General features: G+C 51.5%; 1 protein-coding gene across 17 annotated transcripts in view; it reads left to right on the top strand.

Moving 5' to 3' along the window:
* The window catches only part of JAKMIP3 (Janus kinase and microtubule interacting protein 3), a 60,881-nt gene that overhangs the window by 24,928 nt on the left and 16,009 nt on the right, over positions 1 to 19,944 (top strand). For 10 of the 17 annotated variants that reach the window (XM_085583026.1, XM_085583019.1, XM_085583017.1 and 7 more), the window contains 12 exons: positions 89 to 586; positions 6,348 to 6,563; positions 8,128 to 8,247; positions 9,452 to 9,598; positions 10,010 to 10,141; positions 10,618 to 10,653; positions 12,061 to 12,120; positions 14,709 to 14,837; positions 16,216 to 16,344; positions 18,150 to 18,233; positions 18,928 to 18,990; positions 19,651 to 19,749. In XM_085583026.1, the coding sequence (XP_085439152.1) occupies positions 89 to 586; positions 6,348 to 6,563; positions 8,128 to 8,247; positions 9,452 to 9,598; positions 10,010 to 10,141; positions 10,618 to 10,653; positions 12,061 to 12,120; positions 14,709 to 14,837; positions 16,216 to 16,344; positions 18,150 to 18,233; positions 18,928 to 18,990; positions 19,651 to 19,749 (1,713 nt within the window). The remainder of the gene's footprint in view (positions 1 to 88; positions 587 to 6,347; positions 6,564 to 8,127; positions 8,248 to 9,451; positions 9,599 to 10,009; positions 10,142 to 10,617; positions 10,654 to 12,060; positions 12,121 to 14,708; positions 14,838 to 16,215; positions 16,345 to 18,149; positions 18,234 to 18,927; positions 18,991 to 19,650; positions 19,750 to 19,944) is intronic. The other 7 variants (XM_085583021.1, XM_085583024.1, XM_031505301.3 and 4 more) reach the window with 5 other exon arrangements.

The following is a 19,944-nucleotide window of genomic DNA, read 5'->3' on the forward strand; positions in this document are numbered from 1 at the left end:
TCATCTGTGCCATTTTTAAACAATATCATTATATGTATTCATTGTTTTGTTGGTTGAAAATAATATACTTTTTTGGTTTTCCTTATAGGTCAGCAAGTTGGAAAGGGAGAAGAATCAGGAAGTGAAGCAGATCAAGGAGCACGAACAGCATAAAAGTACAGTGGTGGTCACAGAGCTCAAAGTCAAACTTCACGAAGACAAAATGAAGGAGCTCCAAGCTGTTCGAGAAACTCTCCTGAGACAGCATGAAGCCGAGCTGCTCAGAGTAATAAAAATTAAAGACAATGAAATCCAGAGGCTACAGACCCTGCTCAATGCCGTGCGTGAGGGGGGCCCGGACAAGGTGAAAACGGTGCTGCTCACCGAGGCCAAGGAGGAGGCCAAGAAGGGCTTCGAGGTGGAGAAAATCAAAATGCAGCAAGAGATTTCCGAGCTGAAGGGGGCCAAGAAGCAGGTGGAGGAGGCTCTGACGATGGTGATCCAGGCTGACAAGATGAAAGCAGCCGAGATCAGGAGTGTGTATCACCTGCACCAGGAGGAGATCACCCGCATCAAGAGGGAGTGCGAGAGGGAAATCCGCAGGCTGGTACGTGTGGCCCTCTGCTCCTGCACCGCTGCTCTGGGCAGGAAATGTCAGTGCTGGGCTCGCCGGGCGGGTGTGGAACCCTGGGGCTTGTCCAGCTCTGTTTGCATTACCAGCAGAAAGGGCAAGCTGGTTTTGAAAAGCATTAGGATGTTTTGTGAGAAAATTCTTTATCCATGTGAGAGCTTGTGGATGGTGTTCACATCAAAGGTAGCACGAAGAGCCCTCAGGTTCCTGGCTGGTCAGGGGAAGGGTACTACAGTTATGTGTCTTGGGTTATGCCTCTAGTTCCTCACCAAGGAAATAGACCCTTCCTGATCCACCTTGGTGCCCCCCTTTGCCTGCCTTTGCTGGTTCCCACGAACATCCCATGTGAGGCTTACACAATCCCAAGTGCTCTTTTCCTGCACCCCTGAGTGCCACCCACGCAGCAGGGCGTTCAGGGCGAGCCCCTCTCCATGCCCAGCGTGGGGGTTCCCCAGGACGGGCTGGTTCTGCCCTGCGTGGCTCCCACCTGGGCAGGGGCTGGGATCTCACCTGGCCCTGCTCACCTGGCGCTCAGGGACCCTCAGCCTGCCCTCACCCAGCCCAGCACCTGATCCTCAGCTGCAGCAGCGGCGCTCTCGAAGGCAAGAGCCTCACGCCTGCGGCTCTGGGGATTTCCTCTGGCATGTGTGTGGCACCTGGTGGGGAGGTTGGTGGTGCTGGGAAAGGAGAATTCCCTGTGGGAGGGAGCTCCCTCTCAGGGAAGCCCTTGCAGCAGAGCCTGGCAGGCCACCAGCACCTGGTGGGGCTCAGGGGGTCACTGCTGCTGCCCTGCCCAGGGGCTGGGGACACACCCATGCCCTCCTGGTGTGTGTTTTGGGTCTTGTCTCGTTATCTCCGTGGTGTCACCATCGTTTTGTGTTTGCCATGCTGCTTTTCAGCACTCAGGGTCCTGGTACACACCCATCAGGTCCCTCCTAAGTCATTAGCCCTTAGCTGTTATCCTGTCCTACCAGGACAGGAAATAACTCACACACACGTTAGATGCAAGAGAGGGAAGAAGAAGAGCAACAAGAGAGAGCTTTATTTTTTACTCTGCAATATATAGAATTTTAAAAGTGGCAGTGAATTGGAGGATGGAATTACCACCTCTCCAACCACACTGGTCAAACCAACAGCCCATTAATTCTCTCCTCCCACAAAGAAGAATGCAAAACAATCATTATTTACATGAACAGTGCATGAGAGCTCCAGTAGAAACATGTAAATATCAGAAGGCATAGAAAACTTTCAGAAGAACTTTGAAACTTTTAAAAGAACAGGGTGACATTATCCAACCTCCAAATAAATTTAAAATGCCCAAGGAGCTTTCAGCCTGGCCCCAGACCAAAGGCTGGCAGTGTGCCCACGCTGCAGAGACCCCCTGCAGCACCTCCTACCCTGGAGGATGCTGCTACAGCATCACCTGAGTCCAGAGCGCCTGGCAGGGACTGACACCAGCAGTGGAGTGTCCCCTTCCTTCATTTAGCCTCCTCTTCTCTCAGACTTTAGCTGTTAAGGGTTTTTCATAGATTAGTTTGTTTTTATGAAGAGGATATTAGAAATCATTTATAACCAACTGCTTTATTGATGCTGTTCAAATATCCTGCAGTGTAAGTACATTCTTCTCTAACCATACATCACTGGTGCATTGATTTCATACAGCACAGTGAATGGGGGGCTAATGGACATCCTAAATAAACTTGCTGCATCACATGGAAGGGCCCTGCTAATGGCCTTTATTGCAGAAACTGTAAAATAAATATGGTCTTACTTACAGGGAGCAGAGTGGTTCAAGGGGATGTTATCTAAACTGCCTTTGGAAATCAAACTTTTTTACAGTTCCTGCTTGAAAGAATCAGCTTGGCTTCCTGCACCAATGAAATTACCTGATGCTATGATTTCAGCAAGCCCCCAGTGCCTCCTGGGTGGGGTCAGGTGCTCTCAGCTCATGGACCCCCTCAGTTATCCTGGTGGGAGCTGCTGGCTCCTGGCACCTTGTGGGGAGGGCCCTGACGTCCGGGGTGAGGGGCTGGGCAGTGCCCTGGTAACAGAGACTCAGGGGCTCTCTGGCAAGCTTCGGGCATTTTCTGTGCTTGCGCTGGCTGGCAGTCTGTGACAGGAGCAGAGGGAGAGCCCCAGCTGGGCAGGGCAGCTCAGGGTGGGCACAGCAGGAATTTCCCCATGGAAAGGGGCTCAGGGATTGGCACTGCCCAGGGAGGGCTGGATCCATCCCTGCAGGTGGCACCTGGAGGTGGCACTCGGAGCTGGGGACAGGGCGGGGATGGGCACACTGGCACTGCAGGCTCTGTGCTCTGGGTGCTCTCCAGTGCAGTTATCCCTGGGGAGAGGATGCCAAGGGCTCCAGCCCGTTCCCGGGGGCAGGGCTGGCAGCTCCCCGCGCTGCAGGCAGCACAGGGGAGGCACTGGGTGGTTTTGGGGTGTGCTCGGGCTGCTCTGAGCTGGGGGCTGTGCTGGCACAGGGGCTGTGCTGCCTGTGCCTGCCAGGCTGGCTCAGCTCAGCCCCTTCAGCTGGCACACAGCCCCAGGGCGGGCACTGCAGAGGGTGAAACCCCCTTGCAGATGGTGAGAGTACGTGTGGCTACAGCCTCCTTCGGAGAGGATGGCTAATTTTAGCCAGCCGTCCTTAAATGTCACTTTGTGCGTTTTAAACCGCCTGAAAACGCTGCCCGGTGCATTCAATGCCATTTGTACGGGCAGGAGCACGCCCTGCTGGGTGTGTGCACAGCCAGGGGAAGCAGCTTTCAGCCTGGAGTGTTCCCCGAGCTTAACTGGCCTCGACGCTTGCTGAGTGGGAGCCAAAATGCAGCGTGGAAAAGAGCACTTAAACTTGAATTAACTCTAGGTCGGTCAGGAAGGAGAAGTTCTGCACAGCCACGGGCACTGCAGCCTCCTCACGCCCATCTCCTTTACCAGGGAAATGAGAAAAACTGAGGAAATGGGATTTGCTAGGTCCTGGGGAGGGGTTATTTTCAGTCTAGATAAACTTTAGTCAGTTATGAGTAGCAGCCTGTGCCAATCCCCTGTGAGACCAGTGGGCATGGAGACCCTCACGGCAATGCCACCCCACTGCCAGAGAGGGGCTCGAGGTGCTGAGCACCCCCCTGACCTCTGTGCCCCAGAGACCCGAGCTCTGCCAGTGTCACTTAGTGACCACGTCTGATGGAAAGGGTGGGATCAGATGAAAGGCTGGGAAGCTGACTTTTTAAATATTGGCTTTATTGGTGATTGGTTTAGTCTTTACCCTCTGCTTTTGACTCCCCCGTGTGCTCAGAAACCCCCATATCTGGGATTATAAAAGTGGCACGGCACCTGAAGGTAGACATATGTTCAAGTTAATTGTTCCTTCTTCCAACTGTAGATTTTTTAGTCATTTTTGGCTTGACCCTCATTTACCACATTTTTTTCCAACTAAAGCTGGGCTGAAGGATTTTGTTGTATATAAAAGCCAGACAACCTCACTCCTACATTTACGAGGGTCAGGAAAGCTCCTCATTCTGAGGGATTCCTTTCGTGTCTCGCAGGCCTGTTGTTAACATTTTTCTCTGAGGATCCCTGTCTGGGGGCTGCAGGCACCAAACTTGTGCCTGTGTCATGTGTGGGAATTTACTCAGGTGAAGGAAGATGTCGATGCTGATGTTTGCTTGTGGTTTATGAAGGTTATGTTTAGGGATTTTTTTTTTTTCTGGAAAACAAACCATTAGTGAAATGATGTGAAATGTTTTGTGTTTTCTCATCTCTTTGTTCCTCCCAATTTCATGCGTTGCCTTTGTTGTAATATGTCTTTGTTTCCATATAAATAAGAATCAACTACCCAATATTCTGCTTATTTTAAACAAATAATCATTTAATGCCGTGTTATCTTTTCACCTGTGCATCCATTTGGATTTCTCCTCATTAGACATTTAGCAGAAAGAGCTCAGGTGCTCCAGAGCTTTGTCTTTGTTTCATTCAAAGTCAGCAGGCGCTGCCTTCACAGACATTGTTGAAAGGATGGTTAGTCAATGGCACCCAAAATCCCTTTCATTTGCTGCATTTTGCTGTCCTGATACCTGTGTGACCTGCCAGCACCTGCCCTGGGCGGGCCAGGCTGGCATTTACTGCAAACAAACTCCTTGGAGTGACTGCTGACTCCCTGTGTCATCTTTTTCCAGGTTTAGAGACAAAGCAGAGATAAAAGCATTAGCACAGCTCTTACAGGGCAAAATGTTCTTATTGAAGCAGGCCAGGTTTAAAAACTGACCTTTGAACTTAAATGTCTGAAGTCCCAAAATCCGATGGCAAAAGCCCTGTGTTTCTGGAGTCTGGAAGCAGCTGGCAGAGCCTGGGGGCTGGGAGTGATTTCTGCCTCCCTTGCAGCCCCTGCCACTCGTGCTGTGAGCGCCTCTGCAGCCCTGGCTGACGTGTGTGGGTGCACCGTGGGCAGCACCGTGGGCAGCACTGTGGGCAGCACCGTGGGCAGCACCGTGGGCAGCACCGTGGGCAGCACTGTGGGCAGCACCGTGGGCAGCACTGTGGGCAGCAGCGTGGGCAGCACCGTGGGCAGCACTGTGGGCAGCAGCGTGGGCAGCACCGTGGGCAGCACCGTGGGCAGCACTGTGGGCAGCACCCCGGCCCAGCCGGGCTGGCATCAGGGATCTCACTGGGCTGGGATCAGCTGGGCTGGGATCAGCTGGGCTGGCATCAGGGATTCTTTCACTGGGCTGGGATCAGGGATTTCACTGGGCTGGGGTCAGGGATCTCACTGGGCTGGGATCAGGGATTTCACTGGGCTGGGCTCAGGGATCTCACTGTCCTGGGGTCAGGGATTTCACTGGGCTGGGATCAGCTGGGATGGGCTCAGGGATTCTTTCATTGGGCTGGAATCACAGATTCCTTTACTGGGCTGGGATCAGGGATCTCACTGGGCTGGGATCAGCTGGGCTGGGGTCAGGGATTCCTTCACTAGGCTGGGATCAGGGATTTCACTAGGCTGGGATCAGCTGGGCTGGGATCAGCTGGGCTGGGATCAGGGATTTCCTCTGCTGGGCTGGGATCAGCTGGACTGGGATCAGGGATTCCTTCACAGGCAGGACCCAGCCACCCTCGTGAACTCCAGCCAGACCCCAGGGGTCACATCCTGGCTGATCCCATGGGATGAGCACAAGCCCTTGGCACAGGCGAACAGGGAAGGAGAGCATTAGAAGTCACTGGGTATTTGTCATTTAAGCACTTCATGATTTTGCATAATGTTTATTATGTGTAAGTAAAACCTCTCATGAAAAGGAATTGCTCACAAGGGAGACTTCTGGGACAAAAGAATTTTTAAAAAATTAATATTTCTTCTAGGAATTTTGAAAATTTAAAGCATACTGAATTTTCAATATTTTTCTTTAAAAATTGTTAATCCACGTTTTCTAGAGGTGACATCCAAGCAAACTGCTGCAGAATTGTTAAAGTGTTTGAGTGAAGCAATCAAAGTGTGGTGTGAATGTCAAGCTTTCATTTTTTTAAAGACATTCTGCAGTGGTGCTAGGATTTCAGGCCCTGTCCCAGGGTTTCAGTGCAAGGTGCCTGCTGCAGGAGGGATTCATTTCCTGCTGCGTGGCCCTGGGGAAAGGCAGAGCTGGCTCGCCGTCGCTGTCACCGTGCTGCGGGCTGGCAGGGCAGCGGGGCTGTGCCACCGTGGGGTGCTCCGGGTGCTGCAGCCCTGTGTGACTGTGTTCTGTTCTCCTTGTAGATGGAGGAGATTAAGTTTAAGGACAGAGCAGTCTTCGTGCTGGAGAGAGAGTTAGGGGTGCGAGCCGGGCATGCTCAGAGACTGCAGCTCCAAAAGGAGGCTTTAGATGAACAACTGTCCCAGCTCAAAGAGTCTGACCGGCATCTGAGCAGCCCCAAGCGGGAACTTCCTTATGCAAGTGGTGCAGGAGACGCTTCAGATCATTCGGGAAGCCCCGTAAGCACTTCCACGTGGTTTCACCTGAGCGGGCGACCAAATCTTGATGAGTGCACCCCATGGCTGTGCGGGGCACCCGCGCCGTGCTCGGGCTTTTGTCGTGCCAAACCCCTGAGATTTCCAGTCCAACTCACCATGGGAGAGCTTTTGCTTTCTGTCGTTTTGTTTCCCGGTCGGTTTGGTTTGGTTTTGTCAGCAGGGTGAAATTCCTCTGTTCTCTCTCTCCTTTTCCTCACCGTACCATGCTCAGCCACCCGCCTCAGTTTGACAGTTTGACACGATTCTGCCAACAAACGATGCAAATGCATTTCTCACCAAGCGCTGTCTGTGTGCGAGCTCTCGGGGGCGCGAGCTGGGGCTCGGGGAGCAGACGTACGAGGCCAGTTCCCGAGGGAGGGGGACGGCAGCGCAGGGCAGCAGGGCCCCTGCAGCCCCCCGGGCACCCCTTTCCTGCTGCTCGCTGTCAGCAGCACACAAAGTGAGCCAAAGACCTCCTAACCTATTTCCTGCTGTTTGTTCCCTGCATGAGCCAGGACATTCGATTGGAGCCACCCTTCCACAGTGGCTTTTGCACTGTAACTCTGGCCCCTCCCTGCTGGGGCCCCCTTTGCCCAGAAAAGCCCTTGGGTAACTGCCCTCGTGCCTCTGACGTGTGCAGCCTGTCCTCATTGCTGATCCTCATCAAGATTTCTTTTGCAACAGCCTTGACTGTCTCAGTACAAGTGTAAAACTTATACCTGAGCAAACCTATCTATTTTATTCTTTGGCCCAAGCCTCTCCTGCACCTGTTGAATGAGGAACCCTAGACCTCCCAAAAGTGCCACCAGCACTGTGGGCGCTAATTTGCCTCTCTCTAGTTGTACTCAACTCCTGCCAAAGACCAGAACAAGACATAGAGAAGGGGAAAAGTCTGTCACGTTTGTCAGGAGCTGTAACTCCTCTCTGATTCCGAATGAGAACACATCTACCTATATCTCTATTCATTTCTAATTTGACTGAAGCATTTTCACTCAGATAAAGTGCCACCCCTGTGGCCTTATGAGTGACCCTTTAGGACCCCATAAGGGCCACAGCTTTCTGGAAGAAGAGCTTATTCAATGCACAATTGCATGGATTTTCCCCATTCAGTAATTCAGTAATTTTAATACCGGTTTCTTATGACCGAGTCCTCAGAGTGGGCGATCTGTCTGAAGCTCTCAGTTCAACAGTGGCATCATTGGAACACGGCCTTCAGTTTTGATATTTTCTGTTGTTTCCAAGTTTACCATTTGTAAACTTTGTGGTTGCACATTTGTATTGTCACATTTGTGACGTTGTATTTGCATATGCATATACATATGCATATACATACCTCTGCATTTGCATTCTTTGTTACATTTCCACTCCTGACTTTCCATTGGTCTCGCCCCGCAGCTTTCCGTGGTCAGTTGGGTTCCATGGGTTACACTGTACACAAAAACGTTTTAAAATGTTTGGATGTGGGTAAAGAAGAAGTTTGAGCTTTGCCAACGTGCTCTTGCGTGCACACTTATGAGCAGTTATTTGCAGTTGATCTTTGTTTTAGGAACAGCAGTTGGATGAAAAGGACGCCCGGCGCTTCCAGCTGAAAATCGCGGAGCTGAGCGGGATCATCCGCAAGCTGGAGGACAGGAACGCTCTGCTGTCGGAGGAGAGGAACGAGCTGGTGAGCGCGGCAGTGCCAGGGCCTGGGGACGTGCTGCCCTGTCCCAGGAACATCCCGGCATTGCTCCCGTGCTGCCCTGTCCCGGGAACATCCCAGGATTGCTCCCGTGCTGCCCTGTCCCAGGAACATCCCGGGATTGCTCCCGTGCTGCCCTGTCCCGGGAACATCCCGGCATTGCTCCCGTGCTGCCCTGTCCCAGGAACATCCCGGGATTGCTCCCGTGCTGCCCTGTCCCAGGAACATCCTGGCATTGCTCCCGTGCTGCCCTGTCCTAGGAACACCCCGGGATTGCTCCCGTGCTGCCCTGTCCCGGGAACATCCCGGCATTGCTCCCGTGCTGCCCTGTCCCGGGAGCACCCCGGCATTGCTCCCGTGCTGCCCTGTCCCAGGAACATCCCGGGATTGCTCCCGTGCTGCCCTGTCCCGGGAGCACCCCGGCATTGCTCCCGTGCTGCCCTGTCCCGGGAACATCCCGGCATTGCTCCCGTGCTGCCCTGTCCCGGGAACACCCCGGGATTGCTCCCGTGCTGCCCTGTCCCGGGAACATCCCGGCATTGCTCCCGTGCTGCCCTGTCCCGGGAGCACCCCGGCATTGCTCCCGTGCTGCCCTGTCCCAGGAACATCCCGGGATTGCTCCCGTGCTGCCCTGTCCCGGGAGCACCCCGGCATTGCTCCCGTGCTGCCCTGTCCCAGGAACATCCCGGGATTGCTCCCGTGCTGCCCTGTCCTAGGAACATCCCAGGATTGCTCCTGTGCTGCCCTGTCCCGGGAACATCCCGGGATTGCTCCCGTGCTGCCCTGTCCCGGGAGCACCCCGGCATTGCTCCCGTGCTGCCCTGTCCCAGGAACATCCCAGGATTGCTCCCGTGCTGCCTGGAAATGAGGGGCTGCTCCTCCTCTGCTCGGGCTTTGCTGCGGCGCTCCCCTCTGGGCTTGGGAAATGATGGATTTCTAAGGTGGCATTAACTCAAATTGTATGTATTTATTTTTAAAAATAAGTACATTCCCCACGCTGAATGTTTGCTACGCAGGCAGAATATCTTCTCTTGTGGGAATGGTCTCTCCCCAGTGGGAAATCCCAAGAGGTTTTGATCAGTTCAGCTTTGCATCAGGAGAAAATACTTCTACTGGGATTGTTACAGAAAGCAGTTAATATATTTGATGAAAAAACTCCAGAGGTGTTATTTTTCTCTTTATCTTTCAGTTGAAGCGTCTCAGAGAAGCAGAAAGTCAGTATAAGCCCATTTTGGACAAAAACAAACGCCTCAGTAGGAAGAATGAGGAGTTGTCACATGCCTTACGTCGAATGGAAAATAAACTGAAATTTGTGACACAGGAAAATATTGCCATGGTGAGTGTCTGTGCTCCTGGGAGCTGGTGGGATGTGGAGCTGGTGGGGCTCAGGGAGTCGGGCACTGGCCCACACCCGCAGGTTCCATGGGAAACTCTTCCATTCTGGCAAGGCCCCTTCCAACCCTAACTAATCTGGCATTCATGGCTCAGCTTCAGCTTTCCTGCCAGAATCACCTCACAATTCCTGGGAAGTCTGCCCCTGGGACCCTGCCCCTTCTTCCAGCTGGAGGAGCAGGACCAGCTGGCACGTTTGGAGCCCGGACGTGAGGATCAGCAGATGGGGAGCAGGAGAGTTGCCAGGAAACCATTACAGAGATGGTTTTACTTGCTGGAAAGGGAGGGGCCAGACAAGTCCCTGGCAAAGCCTCCTGATCATTTCCTCCTCTGCCCTGTGGTTTTTGGATTCTAGAGGCAAAGAACTGGAGTGATAAGGAGACCAAGCTCCCTAAATGACCTTGACCACAGCCAGGAAGAAAGGGAAGTGGATTTCCTGAGACTACAAGTTATTGAGCAGCAGAACATCATTGATGAGCTCTCCAAGGTACGATGGAAGGCTGCTGTTATCACCTGAGAGCGCCCAAGGGCAGAGCAGAGGAAACCCAAGGAAGGGGTGCTCGAGGTTCTGGGAGCTGATGGGCAGCAGGGGAACCTGGCAGGCATTTCTGTGCTTAGTAGTAATAGAAAATATCTGTGGTGTGGTGTTTGGTGTTTGGTGTTTGTTTCAGTCTGCATTGGCCTGGCCTGATAGAACCATGTCTTTGCATGTGCTGGTGGCCAGAGCTGGGAGGGAAACTTCAGCTCCTTCAGCTGGACTCACCACTGGGGCTGAAGGTTCCTGTGTGCAGGGAGGGGTCTGCAGTCCTGGGCTTGGGGTTCTGCTTCATTTTTTACATGTTCTCTGTCCTTGGAAACAAAAAACACCAAAACCATTATACTCCTCTAGAAAATAACTTTTATTTCTTCCCCTTCTTTCTAAGCCTGTCCAGTTACTGACATTATTTTATTCTTTTTCATTAGACCCTGGAGACTGCTGGCTATGTGAAGAGTGTCATGGTAAGAGTGACATTATCTTCCTCCTCATCTATATGTGCTTTAAATTGCTGTTCATGGAAAGCAGGCAGGGTACAATAATATTTATTCTCCCTTCCATCTGTGTTCAACAGTGAGCTGACCCAGAGGTTTCCTCAGAGGAGATTTTTTTATCAACACTTGCTCACCAGAGAAAAGCACAGTGATGGTGGGGAGGAAAGCTTTAATCCCACGCCCTGCCCCAATGGCTGAGGGCAAGTGTCCCCATCTCCAGGGCAGCTCTGTCCCCTTGGAACTGCATTTCGTCACTCTGGCCAGCCCTGGCTTTGTGTGACCCACTCCAGGGCGTGCTCAGCGCTGCCCTTGCCCGCCCCATGCCTGTGCTGTGGTGGGCAGGGGTGTTTGGGGTCCACCACTGATGGGTATCGATGGGATGTGCTGTTCCCATGCCAGGCAGCCAGTTCGATTGTCCCTGCTGCTGGCCCGGGACTGGCCACCAGGCTGAGCAGCAGCCCCTGGCAGTGTCCCCAAAGTCACCACATCCTTGTACCCAGAGGGCAAAACGGGACATCTGAGGGCTTCCCTTCAGAGCTTCCCTCTCTGCAGTCCTGGCTTTACACGTCCAGAACAGAGACTTTTCTCTGTGTGCTGTAAAAAACCAACCTAATATCACAAAAAGGAAGAAATTCTTCCCTGGCAGGGTGGGCAGCCCTGGCAAAGGTGCCCAGAGCAGCTGTGGCACCCCTGGGTCCCTGGCAGTGCCCAAGGCCAGCTTGGATGGGGCTTGGAGTCACCTGGGACAGTGGAAGGTGTCCCTGCCATGGCAGGGGTAAAAGGAGGTGATATTTAAGCTCCCTCCCACCTGGAATTTTATTATTCTATTATTTCCTTCGATTGGAAAAATTGAAAAAAAAATTGTTGGCAGCAGTAAAGGCTCAAACCTTACTCCAGAGGCACAGGAAACCTGCAGAGGCTTGGAGAAGGAGCTGAGCCTGGAAGTGCAGAGTTCAAAGAGGCTGTGCAGTGGGGCACTGGGGCACTGGGGACTGGGGCAGTGGAGCTGTGGGGCTGTGGGGTGTGTGCCCCTTCCAGAGCCACCAAGAGCCACCAGGACAGGGGCAGGAGCAGGGCAAGGGCTGCAGGGCCATGGTCACCCAGGGAGCAGCTCCAGGGGGACACCCAAACTCTCAGCATGAACCTTACCATCCGCTTATTTTAGTTGGATTTTCATGGACATACAGAGCAATTTCTAGCTGTCTGTGGCTAACCTGAAAGATGTTGGAGTAAATAACCCGGGAGTGGTGACAGTGTGGGACAGTGGCCAGCAGGGACAGCCTGTCTGTTGTTTCCCCAGTGGCTCCTTGTGCTGATGTGGTTAATTCCAATCCCTGCTCTCTGAAAACAGCCAACACGTGTCTCTGACTCTTGCAGGAACGTGATAAGCTGCTAAGGTTCAGGAAGCAAAGGAAAAAAATGACAAGAATTCCTAAGGTAAGAAACAAAACCTTCTATGGTGACATGCTGATGGACAGTGCTGGCTGCTGAGCACCTCAGGGCCGTGGCACTGTTCTTCTCAAGGGTCTGCAAATACGTCCTGAACTTAAATTTGGGTGATGGAGTTCAAGGACACTGACAGACTGTATTGGGATACTCAAGCAGGGGCAGGGGACCTGTTTGCATCAAACATTCTGAGCCTTTTCATGCTCTGCATTTACCCTGTGGGACTTTGGTGGGATGTGGTTCTTAAGAGCAGACAAATTTTATGATTTAACACATCTCCAAATGATCTTCTAATGGTGCTGCCTGAAAACATGTGTACGTAGTAAATAATTCATGCTGGAGTTCAGTAACATGTGAAAATTGCTGGTTAGGGAAGCAATGGCTGGAGCTCAGGGAAAAGGCAGTGTTGGTTAATGAGGGCTTGGCAGGGTGGTAATGTAAATATTAACACTGAAATGTCACAGCAAGGTTTAATCTCAGGGCTGCCAGTGTGCTGTGATCCACAGATGAACAATTAGAGTGAGGCTGGAGCTAATGAACCTATGAATAACTAATTGAGGTCGATGGGAGATAACTCCTGCCATCCTGAAAATCACATCCAGGCCTTCCAGGGAGTCAGTTCTGCCTCTCTGAAAGCTGGGGGAGCTTTGGACAAGGGATGGGGGACAGGACTCGGGAATGGCTCCCACTGCCAGGGGCAGGATGGATGGGAGATTGGGAATTGGGAATTGTTCCCTGGCAGGGTGGGCAGCCCTGGCTGGGATGGAATTCCCAGAGCAGCTGTGGCAGCCCCTGGATCCCTGGCAGTGCCCAAGGCCAGGCTGGACACTGGGGCTGGGACAGTGGGAGGTGTCCCTGACACATTCTGGGATTCTGATTCTCATTCAACAGTTACCTGCTGCAAATTAAAACCAAAGGCCAAAATCTAGGCTTTTTTTGTAAATCATCAATTAAAAGTATCTTTAGATCTGTGAAGTGTTGTCTTTGACTTTCAAGCATTTATAGTAAATGTTTTTTAACGACCATTTCTTTAAACAAAAAGCAGCTTTGAGTGCAAAACTGGATTTCTTCACACCATGGACACATTTCTGTGGTGATTAACTTCAAGTACAATATTTTTGAAGATCTGATTTTCATGTGAAAGCTGTGGTGCTGGCAGGAGGGACACCATGGTGATACCAGGGGATTAAAAGACGTTTCAGTGCACGGCTCTCCCCTCATGCTGAGGTGAACACTCAAAATAAAAGGAATGTTTGGCCATAGAGAAATCGGCAGGAAAATGAATTTAAGCAGGCAGGGCCTGGGAGGTGCCACAAATGTGCCAGGCAGGGATTCAAGCAGTTCCAGGCACCGACTGAGATCTGTTTTTTGGGTGAAGGTTTTGCAAACACACATGGGAAGGGCTGGGCTGGTTCTGGAAGAGCAGCAGGGAGAGACTGTCCGGGTGCAGGGGCTGTCTGTCTGGGTGTCAGGGCTGTCTGTCTGTCCCGGTGCCAGGGCTGTCTGTCTGTCCGGGTGTCAGGGCTGTCTGTCTGTCCGGGTGTCAGGGCTGTCTGTCTGTCCCGGTGCCAGGGCTGTCTGTCTGTCCTGGTGCCAGGGCTGTCTGTCTGGGTGTCAGGGCTGTCTGTCTGTCCTGGTGCCAGGGCTGTCTGTCTGGGTGTCAGGGCTGTTTGTCTGTCTGTCCGGATGTCAGGGCTGTCTGTCCAGGTGCCAGAGTGTTGTTATTGGACACGAAATGAGTACACAGAAGTTTGGTAAGTTCAAAAGAGAAAAAGACCCAGTTTTATTCAAACATTTGGTATTTATAGAATTCCAAAGGTGACTGTGGATTGGAATATGGAATTACCACCTCTCCAACCACACTCCAAAGATCAATCAATCCTTTCCACCCACAGAGAAATGTGTAAACTATTCTATTTGTACATTAAATGGTGTGGGAACTCTGACTCTCAAATATGTAAACATTGTCAGAAGGCTAAAGGAGTTTTATGAGCACTTTAACACTTTCAAAAGAACTATAAAGGGAAACTTAACACTTAAAAATCAGGGCAACACCAGGGCAGTCTGTCCAGCTGCAGGGGCAGTCTGTCCAGCTGCAGGGGCAGTCTGTCCCAGTGCCAGGGCAGTCTGTCCAGCTGCAGGGGCAGTCTGTCCCAGTGCCAGGACAGTCTGTCCAGCTGCAGGGCAGTCTGTCCAGCTGCAGGGCAGTCTGTCCCAGTGCCAGGGCAGTCTGTCCAGCTGCAGGGCAGTCTGTCCAGCTGCAGGGAAGTCTGTCCCAGTGCCAGGGCAGTCTGTCCAGCTGCAGGGCAGTCTGTCCCAGTGCCAGGGCAGTCTGTCCCAGTGCCAGGACAGTCTGTCCAGTGCCAGGGCAGTCTGTCCAGCTGCAGGGCAATCTGTCCAGCTGCAGGGCAGTCTGTCCCAGTGCCAGGGCAGTCTGTCCCAATGCCAGGGCAGTCTGTCCAGCTGCAGGGCAGTCTGTCCAGCTGCAGGGCAGTCTGTCCCAGTGCCAGGGCAGTCTGTCCCAATGCCAGGGCAGTCTGTCCAGCTGCAGGCCACTCCCTGACCCTGCTCTCCGTCAGAAGCCGGTGGTGGAGACGTTCTATGGCTACGACGAGGAGGCTTCCCTGGAGTCCGATGGCTCCTCCATCTCCTACCAAACCGACCGCACTGACCAGACCCCCTGCACGCCTGAGGACGACCTGGAGGAGGTACTCCCAAAAACCCCTCTTGCTCTGGTTGCAACCTTGCTGCTGGTTTTTAATGAAATCCCTGCTCTGTTCCATCATTTCTGTCTGTCATTGCTGTTCTCTCATCTCTTCTACCATTCTGTCGCCTCAGACCACAAAATGAAACACTCCTGTTAAATTTGGTGCTGTGCATATTGGTCAGTATCTCTGAAGCTCAGTCTTCAGGAACTTCACAACTTCCCGCCAAGCTGGAAATCTCATATGCTAAGAATATGGAATGTATGGCAGGTTTGCAGGTCTGAAAACCTGAGAAATCGGACAGGCCTTGGGAGTGTGCTCACTCCGAGCCTGGCTGCGCGTTTTGGCCGGTGCAGTTTGGGCCAGCCCAGCCCAGCACCGAGCAGAAAGGTCTGTGCTGGTGGAGGGAGAAGGGAGCCAATGCTCCCCTGGAGAGCTCCAGGGGAAGGCTGGATCCTGCCTGGGCTCCGGAGGCTCTGGGAGCAGAGCACGGAAATGTAAAGCAAATTAAAGGGATTATTCCCTGTGCTTGCCAGGGCTTCCCCACAAATGCACTCCCCAGTGTGTGTCAGATCACTGGCCCATTACGCAGCTCTGGGCTTAACACGAATCCTGTAATAAACAAGAATTGCCACTGATGATGTGCAGCCTTTTCACGGTGTGCTGGCTGCTGGTGTGTAATGCAACCTGCTGAAAGAGAGCCTGCACAATTCCTCACTCCACCATGAGAGATACCTGATGGTTACCAGGCTGCACTGCAGGAAATCTGAATGTATTTGTGTATGTATGAGCCTGTTTGTTTTTCATTCCTGTTCCGCATTCTTCCCCCCGTTCAGCCAGTGGGAAGTTGGTGCATGCACCCAGCCATGTCATTCCATTTCATGTGGAGTGAAATATTCCGGTCAGCCTGACATGAAAGCGTTCCATACTGGATATTGTAAGGAGGGGAAGAAGATGAAGGGCTCCTTTCATCTTGCTGTCACCACTTCTACAACTACTAACTCTGGGTTGCTGTTTTAATAATTGAGTGAGGCTGTCAGGCTTGGTTTCCTTTCCAAATTGAAACCTTTTGTTGTTAAAGAAAGCTGCATTTTCACCTTTAATGCGAAGATTTTCCCTTTTCCAGTAAGAAAGGGGAGTGCAGTCATTGGTGTGCTATATGGAAGGTAAGCTTTTATCTTTCCAAGGCAGGGATTATCTTTTTATTTCTGTATTGCATTTCCTGGAGGTAAGAGCGTGCAAGAGATGTGTAGGGGACGGAGGGGAAGCAGCTTGAGAGCATTTAACTACAATTTTTTTGCTTCCAAATTGCATTTCAGAAGTGGTGATTTTGGCACTTTTAAGAGAAAGCAGCCAGCTCCCTCTCTGTCTGTGCTCGCAGGGCATGGCCAAGGAGGAGACGGAGCTGCGGTTCCGGCAGCTGACCATGGAGTACCAGGCGCTGCAGCGCGCCTACGCCCTGCTGCAGGAGCAGGTCGGGGGCAGCCTGGATGCAGAACGAGAAGTCAAGGTCTGCGTGGCTCATCCTGCATGCGCTGGGGCTGTGGGGTGCCAGGGAGGGAGGCTGGGGACCCCGGGGCCGGGCTCACCGGGGCTCCAGGCGCTCGGATGCTGCCGGGCCCTGGGAAGGGCTGTGAGGAGCCACCACTGCTGCAGCTCGGGCTTTTCACCTCCGATCAGCCCAAGGGAAATCCAGGGAGACTTTTTGATGGGAAATCCTTGAAAGTAAGCTCTTTTTCTAGAAAGAATTAGGACAGATAGCCTTAAATATATAATGCGTGGTCTTTAATTCCTTCTGGGCTCTGAGAGATTACATGATTCCTCATAAAATGTTTAGAAGGCTTATAGCTGAGATTTTTTCTGTTAATTAAATTGCAAAGTGCCCTGTGCCTGTGTGCCTCAGAGTCTCCATGGCTCTGGACAGCTGGCCTGAAGTGCTGCTTTTGTTAGGAGCTTGCTGTGTGTGCCAGGGAGTCACAGAGGAGCTGTTCCCCATGAGGCTGGGCAGCCCTGGCACAGGATGGAATTCCCAGAGAGCTGGGGCTGCCCCTGGATCCCTGGCAGTGCCCAAGGCCAGGCTGGACACGGGCTGGAGCAGCTGGGGCAGTGGGAGGTGTCCCTGCCATGGCAGGGGGGCACTGGGTGGGATTTGGGTCCCTTCCCTCCTAAACCATTCCATGACTCCCTGGAGGGCTGGCAGGATGGGTCATGCCCAGCCTGCAAAGGTGAGTGCAGCCAGGAAAGGGACAAATCTGCTGTTTAACAGGATAAATGTGTCTGCAGAGCCTTAATTTGTTCCTACACCTGTTCTGTGAAGGTGTAGGAACACTGGGAGTGGGTCAAGGTGTGATGCATGAAAACTGACATTCCCCGAAGTGTTCCCAGAATGGTCATCTAGTCTGAAACATCAGGGATGGCAGCTGGAAGGAAATCCCAGTGAGGAAAATCCCAGTGAGACATTCCCAGCAATGTTCCCAGAATGATCATCTAGTCTGAAGCATCAGGGGTTGCAGCTGGAAGGAAATCCCAGTGAGCCAGGCCATGCCCAGCTGTGGGAGTGACTGGATTTTAGTATTTCCATAGTGGGCCAAAGGAGGCTCCAGTGTACATCATGCAAACAAAATCACTTTCAGTGGAAACAATGGGTTAAATGGCAGAGAAATGACTCAAGGAAAGAAAACGTTCTCTGGAAGTATGTAACAAATACAACAACTGACAATAATTACATTTGTTCTCCAGAAAATGTGTAGGAATGTGGTATCTATTTAAATAAGCATGAAGATACAAATACAGTAAAAAATGAGAAATGGGTGTGAAATAGGTATGGCACTAAATCATAGATCAGGCTCTAAGTTGATGAAATCTGCCAGTTTGTAATGGGGGCTCTGTTCTGACTGTTTAACGTGCCCCAAATTTAAGGGAACCAGGTGTGCCCAGAATTGTGCCATAATAATTTTCATTTGTTTTCCTGGAGAAAGGAAGGAGGCTCTGGCTGTAGCCTGCCATGACCAGCTGTGAGGCGCCAGCTCTGCTTTGCCATTTTGTTAATCTTGAGTTAAATCTCAAAATCAGTAATCCTATCTCCCAGACTTGATTTGATTGCATTTGATTATTTGATACTCTGTGCTCAGCTGCGAATGTCTTCTGCCAAAAAACTTTCAAAATAATTTGTTAAAAGCATTTGGTGTTTTAAAAATATTTCTGTATCTGCATTAGGTTTGATCTTTTGGAGAAAGTTTGATTTTTTTAGATTTATTTTTAATTATTCTTTATAGATTTTTTTTGGTTTTTTAATTTCTCTCTCATATCCCACAGACACGTGAGCAGCTCCAAGCAGAAATACACCGGTCCCAGGCTCAGATAGAAGACCTGGAGAAGGCTCTGGCTGAGCAGGGACAGGTAATGCTGACTCCAGCCCCTTCCCCACCTCTCTGCTGGGGGGCCAGAAAGGTTCCCAGGCTGGCTGCAGCTTGTCCAGCACTTCTGCAGACAAAAAAAAATAACCAAACAAAGCAAAAAAAAAAAAAAAAAAAAAAAAAAAAAAAACAAAAAAAAAAAAACCAAAAAAAAAAAAAAAAAAACCCTGGAAAAAACCAAAACCACAACAGCAGCAAACAGAAAATGTTTTTTAGAACAACAAAATATTAAACAATTCAATTGTTGCCTTCCCAGCTTAACCTCTTATTGTTGTTCTTGCTGATAAACCATGTTCTGGGTTTGTGGGTTTTATATATTCCTCAGACTAAGAGATCACCTTCCAAATAAAGGTCAGTTTGCCTGATCTGCAGAAATATGTAACTTGTATTTAGCAAAATAGAAATTTGATAGTAAACACATAGTTGGAACTATCCCTTTTAATGCAAACCAGATTTTACACAAAAGAGTTTTTTAGCCACTGGAATGTTTTTATTCCATTTGTGTACTATACAGCTGTTAAATTACACGGGCAAGTTGAGCTTAGGAATTATTTTAGGAAGTAATGGAGGTCGAGTTTCGCAGCTCTCGCTGCTCTGGGCCTCTGCGTGTGAATTCAGGGAAATCTGCTGCTGTGCTGCTGCACTTCACCTGCAGTGCTGTTCATTTCCTCCCCAAGGACATGAAGTGGATTGAGGAGAAGCAGGCCTTGTACAGAAGGAATCAGGAGCTGGTAGAAAAGGTATTTACTGTCTCTATTTGCATTATTCAAATAACACTTGTGTCTTGAGGGGTGCAGAAGGCGCAGTGTTCCGATCTGTATGGCACAGCCCTGCTGGCAGTAGCTCGTGTTTAACACGAGATCCTTAGAAAGCTGCTGCAGAAGTGGGGTTCTGCATCCCCACATGTGTCTGGGCAAGGTGCACGAGGACAGCTGTGGCATTCACACGCTCTGGACAGAGAGGGACTTGGCTTTGTCAGGATTTCTCCTGAGAGAAGCAGAGAAAAGCCAATTCTTACCTCCTCCACTGTTTGTGCCATGTGGAATCTGCTCTGGAGATTGTTTACCCAAGGTGATTGCTGGATTGGATTCTGGTGATGCTGTTTGGATTCATGGACCAGTTGGATCCAGCTGTGTCGGACTCTCAGGGAGAGTCACAGGTTTTCCAGCTAGTTAGTGATATAGGTAGTTAGTGATGGTTCTTGTTAGTGTAATATAGAGTATAATATAGCATAACAAAGTCATTAATGAGCCTCCTGCAGTCACTGGAGTTCAGGGCTCGCTCCTGGCACGTCGGGCATCCCAGCAGGGGCAGCAGTGGCTGGGGCTCAGCCCTGCCCTGCCCAGCGCCCGTGCCCGGGCTGTGCCCGCAGAGCTCAGGACGCGCCCTGTGCTCGGCAGATCAGGCAGATGGAGGCCGAGGAGGCACGCCTCAAACACGACGTGCAGGACGTGAAGGACCAGAACGAGCTGCTGGAGTTCAGGATCCTGGAGCTGGAGGTGAGCACAGCCCAGCCCCGCCGGGCACGGGGCTCTGGGGCACGGCAGAGGGGCACCCTGCCGGGAGGGACCCAGGGCACAGAGCGCGGGTGCCGGAGGGAAGCCACAGACACCACCAGGGCTGCTGAAGGGTCATTGTGGCAGGAGGGCTGTCGGAGCCCAGCACACCCCTCTGGCTGGCTCCAGACCCTGGCA

The sequence above is a fragment of the Lonchura striata genome, chromosome 6, assembly GCF_050655825.1.
Source record: "Lonchura striata isolate lonStrDom1 chromosome 6, ASM5065582v1, whole genome shotgun sequence".
Taxonomy (NCBI): Eukaryota; Metazoa; Chordata; class Aves; order Passeriformes; family Estrildidae; genus Lonchura; species Lonchura striata.